The sequence below is a fragment of the Thamnophis elegans genome, chromosome 5 (genome assembly GCF_009769535.1).
Source record: "Thamnophis elegans isolate rThaEle1 chromosome 5, rThaEle1.pri, whole genome shotgun sequence".
Lineage (NCBI taxonomy): Eukaryota > Metazoa > Chordata > Lepidosauria > Squamata > Colubridae > Thamnophis > Thamnophis elegans.
In genome coordinates, this window is record NC_045545.1 from 16,455,942 (window position 1) to 16,471,462 (window position 15,521).

The window sequence follows — 15,521 nt, forward strand, 5'->3', positions numbered from 1 at the left end:
GGCTTCTGTCCCTCACCTCTCTCCAGGCCTTCTAGAAAGCCGTCAAAACCTGGCTGTGCTGGCAGGCCTGGGGTTGATGAGTTCCCCTCCCCTCTCGACTTGTATGGCTGTATGACTCTTGTGTATTTTAATTACGTGTATTGTGTCTGTGTCCCCTTTTCCCCCTCATGAGTTGTTCTCTTTCTGTTTCAGCAATTGAACTTGATACTTAACTTTACGTGCAAAGTTAGGAATGAACTACCTACAAAAGTTAGCAAATCCGAGTGAATGCTGAACCTCTTTTGCATTATAGGGGATTGCCAGGAGTGTATGGTACTGCGTGCACCTTCTGGGAATCCATCTGGATCCCATCTATGGAAATGTGATAACCCAGAAAGCCCAACTGCTTCAGGTCAAATGCACATTTCTCCAGCTTAGCACATAGGCGATTTTCCTATGGTCTGCCCCACACATCTCATACATGGTGTTTTATGTACTTTCTCATTATCTGAGCAAATCAGGATAACCCCCAGACAAATCATGACAGATATGTCAATTGCATCAGGAACAAATTGGTTCATAAATTTAGAAAACACTGTTCCACAACTGAAGTCCCAGCATCATATTGAAGCACTCTGTCATGGCAAAATGATCTGTGGTCTGGTGAAGGAATGATCTAATTATAGTTGCACTAGTATTTAGTATACTGAAACTTCATTTTAGCATATCTCAATATATCAAATTCTGCATATAATAGATACAAAAATCAAAAATTGTCCAAATGATATAAATGACTGGGATAATGATGTCATCTTACAAATGACAGAAATCACAATGACATGCTATCTTATTTAACCATTACTTGCGAATAAGTTTCTTAAGATAAGATTTCACTGCCTCAGTACCACTGCAAGAATTCCAATTGGCCAATCTCTTTCCCCTTTGTGAATCCAAATATTGCAAGAATTCCAATTGGCCAATCTCTTTCCCCTTTGTGAATCCAAATATTGCAAGAATTCCAATTGGCCAATCTCTTTCCCCTTTGTGAATCCAAATATTGCAAGAATTCCAATTGGCCAATCTCTTTCCCCTTTGTGAATCCAAATATTGCTGGAAAATTATGTAACACAAATGAAAAGTTTTGGGAAGATTATAAAATATGGATTTTGCATTTAATATCTTCTCCACCCACCCCAAGCCGATTGAAACAAACAGATGCATTGATTATGGAATCCAGTATTCATCAAGACAAACGAGGTGGGGACAAATTATTTAAAAAAAAAAAAAAAAAGAATTTAGAGATTGTTTTTCCACCAGGGGTGTATGCATGCATATGTGTTAAATATAAAGAGCACGGCTAGCTTGAAACAAGCAAAATTTGTGACTTCCTCAAGAGGATTCTTCTTTTTTAATATATATATATATATACATATACACATACATACATACATACATACATACATACGTATATACATATATACATATATACATATATACATACGTACGTACATACATACATACATACATACATACATACATACATACATACATACATACATATATATATATATATATATATATATATATATATATATATATATATATATATATATATGGAAGTATCTATTTCCTTCGTGACTCCCCCGCCCTTCCAAATATACTAGATGAAAGCATCAGCACGATGCTGATGACTGACGCCTCGATCGACGCTAGGGGGCGCTCACAGCCCCTGCGCTCCAACAACCCAGATCCCCTCCCTCTCTGAGGAGCGCCAGATCCCCACCTTCCTAGCCAGCCGGCAGCCGAGCAGGTCCTTCCCCAGCCTTAGGCAGGGCGATCGCCTCGCAGGGCAAAGGAACGCGCGTGGGGGACGCTGTGAGAGAAGCCGAGCCGAGCCGACGCGCCCTAGCCATGAAGAGCGCGGGAGGGGACGGAGACGCGCGTCTCTTGACCGCGATCCTCTTCGCCCTGCACTTGCGGTTGGCTGCCGGCGCGTGCCCGTGTCAGAATCCCGCGCTTTGCAAGCCGATCTCGAGCCCCAAAGACTTCGAGGTGAGCTCCCCGGCCCCCGCCGGCCCCCTCCTGGAGTGGGGTTGGGAAAAGAGCTCCGCGAAGTGCACGGATCGGGTGGATTGTCTGGCTCGGGTCAGTCGCTCCCCAATGAAAGTGGAAGTTTAAGGGACTTTGAGGCGTGCAGCGTTGGGCATTTGGCTGGGGAAAGTTGAGCAAGCGTGGCCCGCGCGCGACCGTGGGAGCCAGAAAAGATGCGAAGGACAGGGACCCACTGAGGATCCTCCCCAGATCCCAATTATCTGTGTCCCCTATGCATGCAAATACTTCCTCAGCCAGTCAGTTCTGTCTCTAACATTAAGCCTACTCCACCTTAATGGATCTTAAGATTTCCCGAACTGCAGGCGGCTGAAAATTCCCCTGTGATTGGTGATCCATTCCAGGAAATGGATCGCTGTTGGAATGGATCGATGCCCTGCATTTTTGTCTTGTCTTCACGCGGGAAGAAAAAACAAACACGCGGTGGCAACTTCTAGCCTAAGTCTTGATGTGTCACTTGTCTTTCTCCTCTTCAATTTCCTGGTGCTGGGGTGAAACTCTAGGAAGGTGGTTGTGAAATGAAAGCAAAGGGTGACTAATCTGAAAATACTTAGCTAATATTCATAATGGGCAGAAATAACTGGAGAAGGGAGAGATCCAGCAGGGTTACACAAGGTGCGTCAAACTTCTTCCTGGTCCTATTTACCACCTACCTTACAAAGGCCTGGGCGATGTCATCCATCAGCACAGGTTGAAATTCCAACATTATGCTGACGACACTCCATTGTAGGAACTGCCTTGGGCTTGAGCCTCAGAAGAATAAAATGGCTGTGGGTTTTAATGTCCCCCAGAGCTAGTGAATTTCCATCAATCTCCGAATGGGCATAATATTCCGCAAGGCAGAGTTTGTGCACAAACGGAGGGGTGTGTTTGTGCTTCTCCTCAAAGAATAGTTGGCAGCTATGGCTAAGAAAATGTATGTGTGTGTGTGCACAATTTCATTTTGGTACGGGAAGAAGGAAGGGGAAGGAGAAGAGGAAGGAGGAAAGTAGAGGAGGGAGGGAGGGAGAAAGGAAAGGGAAAGGAAAGGAAGATGGAAGGGAGAGAAAAGGAAGGAGAGAGGGTAGGCAGGGAAAGAGGAAGAGTAGGAGTCAAGGAGAGGTAAGGGAAGAAGGAAGGGGAAGGAGAGGAGGAAGGAAGAAAGTAGAGAAGGGAGAAAGGGTGAAAAGAAAGAAGTAAGGAGAGGAGGATGGAAAGGAGAGAAAGAGGAGGAGAGAGGGTAGGAAGGGGATGAGGAAGAGCAGGAGTAGGAGAAAGGTACAGGAAGAAGGAAGGGAAAGGAGAGCAGGAAGGAAGAAAGTAGAGAAGGGAGGAAGGGAGAAAAGAAAGGGAAAATGAGGTGGTGTTATAACAGGAGGAAGGGATGGTAAACAAAGCAACCCAAGCTGCATATTATAGCCTATTAAATGAAATAATAAATGTATAAGAATGATAAATGTTAAAACACTTGTAACCAAACAACATGCTATATGTGATGATGGTTTTTTTTTATTGTTGTGGGTATGTGTTGTCTATGTAACAAAAAAAATTTTTTTTTAAAAAAATTCATTTTGTGAAGCAGTTGTACCCATTCTTAAATCGAGAAGCATTGCTCATTGTCACTTGTACTTTAGTCACTGGATTATTGCAACATGTTTTACGTTAGGCTGTTCTTGAAGAGTGTTTGGAAGCTTCAGTTGGTCCTAAATGCTGTGGCTCAGAGAATACTGGGCCTTCTCATAACACCCACATAAGGTTGCTGCTTTGTGAGGTGTCCTGGCTCCTGGTGGGCTTCCAGAGGTAGTTTGTGGTTCTGGCTGTCAATTTTCCAAGTCCTGCATGGATGGCATGGAGCTAGGTTACTTATGGGACTGTCTCTCTGATGATCCCATCAGAAAGGATAGAGTGGGCATCCTCCAGGTCCCATCAATGAAGCTCTGTCACTTAGTAGATCCTTGGAAAGTATATTTTCTATCCTGTGGAACAGCTTCCCCTAGAGAGATGGATTATCCTAATGGCCTTCTATAGGATAAAAACCTGGGTATTCTTCCCAGTGTGTGTGTGAGTTGTCAGCCTATTCATGGAGCTCTGATGTGGGTGCAGGATTTCCTGTTTATCCTAGTGAGACTTTCGGGGTGGTGGTGGTGGTGGTGAACTGTTATTGTTATTTCTTTTTTAAAAAATACTATTATTGCTATTATAGGTTCTGTTTGTTGTTTTTGTTAGTTTACTGTTCAGAGTGCTTTGGGAGAGAGGCAGGCTTGATATATAAATATGTAAACAAACAAACCCCACTTTGAAGAAAACAAAGAGAAATTACATATCTTGGCTGAACTGGTTCATGTCTGATTAATACTTGGATGGGGAGCTCACTAGGAAGTAGCAGAGCTGCAGGATAGACTGAGAAATAGGAAAAAAGAAAGCACACCAGAATGTGGCAGTGGCAAGCTGTTTTGTGGTTAAGGAAACTACACAGACATTAAGAAATGTGTTGGACTCATGAAGGAGGCTTTATTTTTTAACATAAACAATGTTTAGTTGACAATAGCTTCCGTGTCCCTATTAGGATTTTTTCTAGACAGTTAACATATCCTAACATAAAAAAGGCATTTTTGTAAGAATCTGTCTTTAAACCATCACCAGGATGCTTAGTCAATCAGATGGGCCCTTGTAAAAGAAAACACCACATAACAGGATACTGTACAAATATAGGTAGTCCTTGACTTATGACCACAAATGACCATGACAATTGGCCTCCCCCCCCCACCCGTGAAAAGTGGCAAGAAATGTTGCAAAACATGAGAGTTGGATGTTGCAACAGGTCGTAAATGTGAGCCAGTTGCCAAGGGCCCAAAATAATGATTATGGGAATAGCACAGCAGTCATACTTTTGAAGAGAGAAGGCTTATTATTGAATTGAGCATTTCTATGTCATTCCAAATTATCAGAATTTATATTAAGCAAATAGTTTTTAGGTCCCTTTCCCTATTTGTTGGCCTTTGAATTGGATTTTGGACAGAGGATTATGGGAATTGGATCAACATACAAAAAAGCAAAAAACAAATCTGGCTGTAAAAAGTTTTTTCCCCCTAGTCCTAATTAAAATGTTTTCTTTACCAGCTAAATCAGTTAAAGACGAGTGGTGAGAGTGATACTATTTTTTTTAACTGTTCCTCTGTAGGTCTTTGTATTTGATGTTGGCGGGAAGACGTGGAAAAATTATAACTGGTCACTGATTACAACAGTGGCCACATTTGGAAAATATGACCCTGAGCTTATGTGTTATGCTCATTCAAAAGGATCCAGAGTAGTTTTGAAAGGTAAGTTCTAATTAGGATAAGGAGAACATTTTCTGCACCTTGTCTTTATGTCTTTTCTCACAGGTAGGACCCACTGAGCTTCATTAAATCTATTCTATATTAAGTGTCTGTAAAAATGCAGACTTAATCATTATGTAACACTCTAGCCATTATTATCACAATTTACCCATGACATATTAAAAGCATTTGCATTAGGGCATCACCAGACTCAGGATAAAATAATGTTTTCTATTTAGTCCAATCATTTTTAACACAAAGGGATTCTAGATAAGCTGAAAAATGCCAGTTTAATAGGCATTTCAAAATGTTTAGAGGGTGCTGAATACTCCATCACAGACATAACCTCATGTATATAGTACCCAGTTCCAGTATTTTAAATAATGTACAACTTTCAGTAGTTTTTGTGTCTTCTGAAAACCATTCTCCAGTTGTACATTTGGAGTTGATTGGTATGTACAGGTATGTCCTCAATTTACAGCAGATTATTTAGTGAACTTTCAAAGTTACAACAGCACTGAAAAAACTGACGACTATTTCTCACACTTCACACTGTTGCAGCATTCCAATCAGTTCTACCGAATAGGTGCGAACTGGTAGGAACCCACCTCTGATTCCAATGGTCACGTGATCAAAATTCAGATGCTTGGCAACTGACTCATATTTATGACAATTGCAGTATCCCGGGATCATATGATCCCCTTTTGTAACCTCCTGACAAGCAAAGTCAGTGGGGAAGTCAGATTCACTTAACTACAGTATCACTAACTTAACAATTGCAATGATTCACTAAACAACTGTGGCAAGAAAGGTCATAAAATGGAGCAAAATTCACTTAACTAATGTTTCACTTACAATAGAAATTTGGGGCTCAGTTGTGGTCATAAGTCGAGGACTATCTGTACAACTTCATTGGAATAAATATCAGTTTCATAGTTATATTCATATTTAGCCCCATTATATTTATGTTGAATGAATGAATGAATGAATGAATGAATGAATGAATATATATATACATACATACATACATACATACATACATACATACATACATACATACATATATATATATATATATATATATATATATATTTGTTATATTTATGCTGATAAATAAATAAAGGGAGACTAGTATAGATCTATTTCAAGCTCTTTAGCTCTCATCAGCTAGCCAGACCCTATGTTGGGAATTGAACCTGTGCTCTATTGCCTCTCAGGCAGATGTGTTAACCATTGAGCTACACAGCTCGATTCTTTATCAGCCAGCCAGGGTGAGAGGTATATATTTAAAGTCACAACCCCTGGTATGCCCAAATATGGGAGGAAGGTCACACTTCCACTCTCTGTCTTCGGCTCGTCACAAGAGACCATTCAGACAGAAACCCAATATATATATATTTTTTTTACTGTTGCCTTTTTTGTTACTGTTGCCTTTTTTGTTACATTTGTTATATTTATGCTGATAAATAAATAAAGGGAGACTAGTATAGATCTATTTCAAGCTATTTAGCTCTCATCAGCTAGCCATACCCTATGTTGGGAATCGAACCTGTGCTCTATTGCACAGTAAAAAAAAAGGCAACAGTAAAAAATATTGGGTTTCTGTCTGAATGGTCTCTTGTGACGAGCCGAAGACAGAGAGTGGAAGTGTATATATATATATATATATATATATATATATATATATATATATATATATATATATATATATATATATATATATATATATATATATTTTCATTCATTCATTCATTCATTCATTCATTCATTCATTCATTCATTCATTCAATAGATAATGGAAGCTGTTAGCTTCCTCCCATAATTGGGGCATACCAGGAGTTGTGACACTAAATATATACCTTCCTCCCTGGCTTCAGCTAATAAGGAGGAGGACCTTGTGGCTCAGTGGTTAACACATCTGCCTAAGATGTAACACAGCACAGGTTCGAATCCCAATAAGGGTATGGCTAGCTGATGAGAGCTAAATAGCTTGAAATAGATCTATACTAGTCTCCCTTTATTTATTTATCAACACAAATATAACATACATACATACATACACACACACACACACACACACACACACACACACACACACACACACACATATATATATATATATATATATATATATATATATATATATATATGTCAGAGAATTGGGGCCTTCTTTCAGTGCTTTTCCTAATAAAGCATACTAACAATATTATGCTTTTCAAAAATAAATCATTTTAATATATTTTGGTCATCAGGCTTCACTTACTAATGGTTACTAATTGTTAACATCCTAAATAACTGGTTAACCAAGATTATATAATAATCTTGGAAACAAGAATTCAGCCTGCTAAAAAGATATTAATTTTTTAAAGTGATGCAGTTATAAGTAAATTAATCAGTATCACAAACTAAAGTTATTCACAAGGCTCCAATTACAACAAGGAAATAAATTTATGTCCAAAATCAACTTCTTTAAAAGTGGAGGTAGTCAGTTTCTTTGATTATCATGTGAAATGGAGACTTTGCCTTTTAGCCTTGACAGGAAAAGTAAATATGTTGTCCTGACTGGGAAGTTATTTCTCAAAGCCTAATGATTTTGTTCTGATCAGTCGTCCCCAGTCAACCCAAATACATAAGTATTAGATTTGTAGCATGGTTGAGAGCTCATCTGTAATGTATCCATATAAAATCATTACTAAATCCACTTTGTGATAATGTTCTTCCATAATAAAATTTCTCTGCTAGATTTTTCTCATACATTGTTTTTCAGACAAGCCAGTATTACTGTTAACACGAAACAGTATTCAAATGAGTTTGTCCAAATAAGTGTCACCAGCAAAGCAGTATAGAAAGCACAGCAAAATGAGTATATAAATCCCAATCAGTGAGTAACAAAAGCTGGACAACTTGATGAATGGCTATTATTATTTTGGAATCTTAAGCAACATCAGAAGCACTTATGACCTTGGTGTTCCTTGTTGTAATTTCTCTTTCATGTATTAATTAATTTCTGATCTTCTCTTCATGCTCATGCTTATGGCCTCTTTTTAAAGCTCTGTGATTAATACAGTTCAGCAGATATTCATTCCTGTGATCTGCCCTGATATGTTGATTAAGGCTTTTTAAAAATCTTACTTAATGTATGAAGAAAGGCTGCTATAAAGTATATCTTTTACAACCTGGCCCTATTCTTCTGAAGAGATATGGGCCTTCAAAGGTGACTTTTCATTACATAACTCCACTGACAAGGACAGGGTGGGTTTCAACCAGTACGGACCTGTACGGCCGTACCGGATGGTGAAATTTAGTGTGCCTTCCTGTACCCATTGGTCAGGAGGCCCCGTGCCAGAATGCTCCATCCCTTTCGCTCTTTCACTCGCCCCTCCCATCCGCACCATGCTGCCTAAAAGTTCTCAGAAGACAAACCAGAAGAAGAAAGAACTGGTGAGTGGCTAGGTGCGGGGGGGGGGGGGAGGATGTTGGGGAAGAGAGAAGAGACAGAAGAGTGCTAGAAGGCAGAAGAGTGTTAGAAGAGTGTGTGCTGTGGGTTAGAAGAGCACAGGCTGTGGGTTTTAAAAAATGTCTGAGTGAATCATGAGTGAAAAATGTCTGAGTGAATCCAGGAAGAAGGAAGAGGCAGAGGGGCTGGAAGATACTATAGGAACACACACTTCCAGCCCCTCTGCCTCTTCTCTCTTCCTGGATTCACTCAGACATTTTTAAAAGAGTGGAAGAGTCTGTGCGTGTGCACAGGCTGTGAGTTTTTAAAACGTTTTGTGTGTGCACAGAATGTGAGTTTTAAAAATGTCTGAGTGAATCCAGGAAGAGGGAAGAGGCAGAGGGGCTGGAAGAATGTGTGCTGTGCACAGGCTGTGGGTTTTAAATATGTCGTGTGTGCACAGGCTGTGAGTTTTAAAAATCACTGAGTGAATCCAGGAAGAGGGAAGAGGCAGACACACTGGAAGTGTGTGTGTAAGGTGGTCAGTAATGTTGAAGACCGGCAAGGACAGCCATATTTCCTCTGAAAGTAGCTGTTTTATTGTTTTGTGTACTTATTTTATTCTTATTTAAGTAGTAAGTGCTCAAAATAATAAATTTCCTTTTTTTATATATTCTTTTTGTAGGTCATTCTTTGGGGCAAAGAATTCAGTGACATCAACTTGGCCACTCCCACCCAGTCACATAACTGCCAAGGCACTCCCACTCAGTCACCTGACTGCCAAGCCACTCCCACCTGGTCACATGACCGCCCAGCCACTCCCACAAAACAGGCCACACCTACAGAATAGGTTCTAAAAATTTTTGAAACCCACCACTGGACAAGGATAATCATGTGGATTTTCCCTCCTCATTGGAATTCATCTTTCTAGAAACAATTTTACAAAAGCAAAAAGTGATTTAAATTCATTACTTGACTATTTCTAATGGTGATATCAGACAGGGGTTCGGATCTGATTGTGAAATGAACAGAGATCATGATTTATGCTGTTGCTGGGCACTCACTATTGTGTTTGGCAAAGCAAAGTTGCTGTGGCGTTTTGTGCAATCAGGAATTCTCCATTTGCAAACAGAAAGTACAACTGCAAAAGCAGAAGTAGATATCAGTAATGCTTTGGCATATTAGTAGCCTGGCTATCTGGTGGGGACACTTGTCCCACATCATTTCTGCTTTCAGAAAAGCGTGATTGTAAAGAGTTTTACTGCAGAGCCACATCACCATAACAAACACAGAATTATTTTAATTTCTTGCCTTCCTTTTGCTCTGGGGGATAGGAAGATGATTTATGTGCACAAAAATGGACAGGCGTGCTAAGTAAATAAATACATGGACAGGGGTAGAGCTATGCATCTAGTTAGTTGCTACTAATATTGACTGAGATCTCTCTGTGCATCATTGTTTAGTAGCTTCAGTGTTGTAAAAAACACAGAACAAAACTCAAATTCTCAGGACAGAACATACTTCAAAGGAATTGTGATAAGAAAAATTTTGATCTCAAAATATTTTTAATGCCTTAATAATGCAGCAATTTGGTAAATCATCACTATTTTTATTTCAGGAGATATATCTGTGAAGAAAATTATTGATCCTGCAATTAGAACAGCCTGGATAAACCAGCAGGTAGACCTGGCCAAAACACAGTACATGGATGGAATCAATATTGACATTGAGCAAGAGATTAACCCATTTTCGGCTGAATATTATGCATTAACAGCTTTGGTTAAAGAAACCACAGATGCTTTTCACGCAGAAATTCCAGGATCCCAGGTAAAAATAGAACAGTGACTCTTCTCATGCATGCACTACCGTATTTTTCGGAGTATAAGATGCACTGGAGTATAAGACGCACCAAGGTTTTGAAGAGGCATATTAAAAAAAGTTTTTGCACTCCGCAAACCTCCCAAAAATGGCACGTTTTTCGCAAAAACTGTGCGTTTTCCCCCACAAAAAGGCATGAATAGCCTTTAGGGGGCTTGCAGAGTTCTCCTAGCGGGTGGGTCCCCCACCAAAATGAGCAAAAAAAGCCCGTTATATGCGAGAATGGGCCTGTTTTTTGTCAAAAAAAATTGCATGCCTAGCCTTTATGAGCCTTATAGAATACTCCTGGGGACTTAGGGGGCAAAATTGAGTAAAAAACAGCCTGTTTTTTGCTCATTTTTGCTTCCCGAGGATCTCTCTGAAAGCCTCCATAAGGCTATGCACAACCATTTTGGTGAAGGGCTGGGGTTTTGGGCGCAAAAAATGCTGTATTCAGTGTATAAGACACACCCAGATTTTCAGCCTCTTTTTTGAAGGAAAAAGGTGAATCTTATACTCCGAAAAATACAGTAATTCAATTTTATGCTTCTCAACTATATATCCAAATGCAGTAAGATTTCTGGGTATGATTCACACATGCTTGTTATCACTCCTTATATGGCACAAGGGTGGGGTATTATTTGATCTCTGACTATTTCTCCTCATCCTACCAGAATTAGCAGGAATGCCATGTTCCATGTTTTGCATACTATGTCAGTGATCCCCAGTCTTTGCAGCTTGGCAGCCCAGCCAGTTCACATGCACATCTCAACTTACGCGAGTGGCAGGCTGGCACACATGCTCATTCATGTACAGCTTGACTTGCACAAGTTGAGCAGAGGTTCTATCCAGCAGGTCCTGAACACTTCTGGAGAACTGGTAGCAGAAATTTTGAGTAGTTCAGAGAACTGGTAACTACCAACTCTGACTGGCCCCGTCCCCATCGATTCTCTGCCCCCCAAGTCCCAGCTGATCGGGAGGGAATGTGGATTTTGCAGTAACCTTCCCCTGGAATTGGCAGGAAATGGAGTTTTTGTAGTATACTTCCCCTGCCACACCCACCAAGCCATGCCACACCCACCAAGCCACTCCCACAGAACAAGTAGTAAAAGTTTTTGAATCCCACCACTGAAGTTGAACTGCACATTTGTGTGCACTTACCTACTGCTCATGTGGCCCAGTTGCAAATAGTGGTGGGCTGCGGCCTGGGGGTTGGAGACTATGTAATGTCATTTTCCGGCACATGGGATTTGCAGCCATACACTGTTCAACAGTATCCCCTTCATTTTCCAGATGACCCTGACTCTACTAGGCTTTCAGAAAAAAATAAAGTTCTCCTGCAGTTGCCTTAGGAATTTTGTCCGGAAGAATAAGCCATTTCTGCTGCTGATTGATTTTGTTATTTTTCTCCATTGTAAATTAGGAATGCTCAGATATTATTACCTTAATGGTTGGTTTAATTTTATTACAATTTTAATTTTAAATTATTTTATGTTGCTCAGAATGACCATTACTATGAGAAGGGGGCCACATAAAATGTATAAATAAATAAATAAATACATACATACATACCAGTGGTGGGTTTCAAAAATTGTTCGAACCTACTCTGTGGGTGTGGCCTCCTTTGTGGGAGTGGCATGCCGCCCATGTGACCGGATGGGAGTGGCTTGCCGCCCATGTGACCGGATATGAAGATGCCGACGACACTTGTCAGAACCACCTTAAATTACCTCACACACAGCACTGGCATGCCTAAGAATATGATGTAAACTTGTTTTTTAAAAAGCATCTTTGGTTTGCGTTAAAAGAACTTCAACACACGCAATGTTCTGATTGCACCACAAACGCAGTAGTCATCCTTACCTTTCACAGAGGCACTGAGTTTTATAAATATGAGCATGATAGTGTAGAATAATCATATCCAAGGACCAGTGGTGGGTTTCAAAAAATTTTGGGACCTCTTCTGTAGGTGTGGCCTGCTTTCCGGGTCCACTGGTGGAACCTCTTCTAACCGGTTTGGTAGATTTGACGAACCGGTTCTACCGAATAGGTGTGAACTGGTAGGAACCCACCTCTGATACATACATACATCATACATACATCATACATACATGCACACCAGGGGTGGGTTTCAACCGGTTCACGACAGTCCCCGCGAACCGGTTGGTCGGCGAACCCGGAAGTAAGTAACTTCCGGGAACGGCGAAGGGCCCGCCCACCCGCCCGCGCTCCTTACCGGTCTTTGAAGGCTTCTGCGCTTCCACGCAGGCGCATGGCACATACAGCGCCTGCACGATTCTCCGCGAGCAGCTGGATGGCACATACAGCGCCTGCGCGATTCTCCGTGAGCAGCTGGAGCATCACGCAGGCGCTAAGACGCATGCGTGAACTGCGCGTGTGTATGCCGCCGCCGCCCCCATTCCAACCGAACCGGTTGGAACGGGATTAGCAACCCACCCCTGATGCACGCATACATACATACATACTGTTTAAAATAATACATGATGGTCTCCCAAATATATGAATGTGATATAAAGTCTAGGCAAATATAAACCAAGATAAATTTGAGATGCTCCCAAACGGTGCCATTTAAGCTGGTAGCCTTCGATTGAGTGCATAAAATGATGTGCATCTATTAGATGCCATGAGATGTATTTTAGCTTTGGTTTCTAAGGGCAAAAATTCTCCATTTTTTTTTTTTACATTATCGTACATTGCAAGAGAAATGCCTTGGTTTCATTATAGTGTTTGGGCCTGTTCCACTGTACTCTAATATTCCTGTTAGTAATTTTATGGTTTCTGTGCAGATCTATGATTTATATTGCTAGTGCATGATTAACAGTTGGATGACCCATAAAAAGTGGATGAATGAAAAATGATGGGTGTGTTTCTTTCATACACAGGTAACTTTTGATGTACCTTGGTCTCCTGAATGTATTGATAGGCGATGTTACAACTATACTGGGATTGCTGACTCCTGTGATTTCCTGTTTGTGATGTCCTATGATGAACAGAGTCCAGTATGGTCAGACTGCATAGCAAGAGCCAATGCTCCATATAACCAAACCTTAGCAGGTATGCTATAAAACAAGGGAAAATGTTGGAAATCTTTTTTTTAAAAAAACCCTACAATATATGCAGTATTTGAAATTTGAAGACTGTAAAGTATGTTTATTTAAAGCATTTTATTCTGCTCTATGGTAACACTAATCCCCAGGTATTATTAGAATCCAGAAATTAACCAGTCTGGGCTGTGTATACAATTAATAAATAATTACAGCTAATTTAAAAAAAAAATAACAATGATATCTGTAGTCTTTAGAGATTTACTATACCTGAAGGGATCTAAATATAGTATTTTTTTAAAAAAAGCTTTTGAGAATAAATAAAGTAAAAGCTAAACATCATAATAAAGTGTAATATTTGTAGCTAGAGTTACAAATATTCTCCTTTATTGGAATCTTCAAGATATGTTCTGAGAATTACATTGAGGACAATTTAACATAGGAGATACCTGGTATATATTGGATGTAAGAGCTTACTTAGCTTCCCTTGCAAAAGACAATATCTCAATTAATTTGGCTAATTAGCAATAATCTTGGCTATGGACCTTTTCTAGGCTCTAAGGCTATGTACCAGTGATGGTGAACCTTTTCAACACTTGGTGCCTAAAAGGGAGCGAGTGTGCATGTGGCACTGAGTGCCAAAAAGGTAGCACTTTGCACACGCGCACGGGCTTCAATCACACACACATGGTTCTCTGGGCCACGACCAGGAAGAGGAGCTACGCCAGAGGGCATGCGTGCACCAGAAAATGTACTTCTGGTTTCTGGGGCACATATGCATGCCAGCCAACGTCTTCTGGTTACTGCCATGCAGGCTGTGGATGCTTACGCTGGAAACCAGAAGAGCTGGTCTTCTGGTTTCCGGCACCACTGCACCCACAAAGACCAGCTGATCTTCGTGTGCGCATGCGTGCCAGAAACCCGGAAGACAAACAGGCAACATGTCTACATGTGCCACTTCGGGCACACGTGCCATAGGTTCGCCATCATGGCTATGTACTATTACTTCTCTACATTCTCATGAAAGCAAAATAAATAGTAAGAAAAACTAAAGATGTTCATCTAGAAAGAGAGGACCATATCTGAATGATCTGAAGATTTACTTGTATCTTGAATGTTCACCTCAGTAGCCTTTGCTTGATGATGCAAATATAACTATAAGTATGGAAGTATATGGTATATAAGAACAAAAAAGCATGTGGATAAATTCTGAATTTTATATTAAATTAGGGTATGACAATTACATTTCCATGGGCATTAACCAAAAGAAGTTGGTGATGGGAGTGCCATGGTATGGCTATGATTATACTTGTCAAAATTTATCAAAGGTAAGAGTAAAACATGATATCAACTCGGGGGTTTACTTTACATAAGCAATAATCCTTAAAGTGTTAATACTGATCCATAACAAAAGTTGTATTTTTTTCAGACTCATGAGTGCATCATTGGAAAAATCCCTTTCCAGGGAGCTCCATGTAGCAATGCAGGAGGACGTCAGGTTCCATATAAAACAATAATGTCTCAAGTGAATAACTCTGTTTCTGGGATTCTGTGGGATGAGGAGCAGAAAGCGCCATATTTGGAATATAAGGTAAGTTGTTTATTTATTTGGAACATTATTTTAATTAGTTTACCACATCAAACAGATAACATAGCTATGTTGATTCATTGATGGGGGGTGGGGGGGAAATCACCAAATAAAAGTACTGCATTACTTTTACTAGGACCAATATAACAGTCACAAGGAAGTCACAAGTAAGCTTCAAATCAAATCCAACG

General features: G+C 40.2%; 1 protein-coding gene across 1 annotated transcript in view; it reads left to right on the forward strand.

Moving 5' to 3' along the window:
* The first annotated feature begins 1,739 nt into the window (after positions 1-1,739).
* Positions 1,740-15,521, forward strand: part of LOC116508813 (di-N-acetylchitobiase-like) — a 14,727-nt gene continuing 945 nt past the window's right edge. Inside the window, exons 1-6 of the mRNA XM_032217554.1 lie at positions 1,740-2,031; positions 5,249-5,387; positions 10,439-10,647; positions 13,581-13,752; positions 14,973-15,070; positions 15,172-15,333. Of these exons, the coding sequence (XP_032073445.1) occupies positions 1,891-2,031; positions 5,249-5,387; positions 10,439-10,647; positions 13,581-13,752; positions 14,973-15,070; positions 15,172-15,333 (921 nt within the window). The 5' untranslated portion in view covers positions 1,740-1,890. The remainder of the gene's footprint in view (positions 2,032-5,248; positions 5,388-10,438; positions 10,648-13,580; positions 13,753-14,972; positions 15,071-15,171; positions 15,334-15,521) is intronic.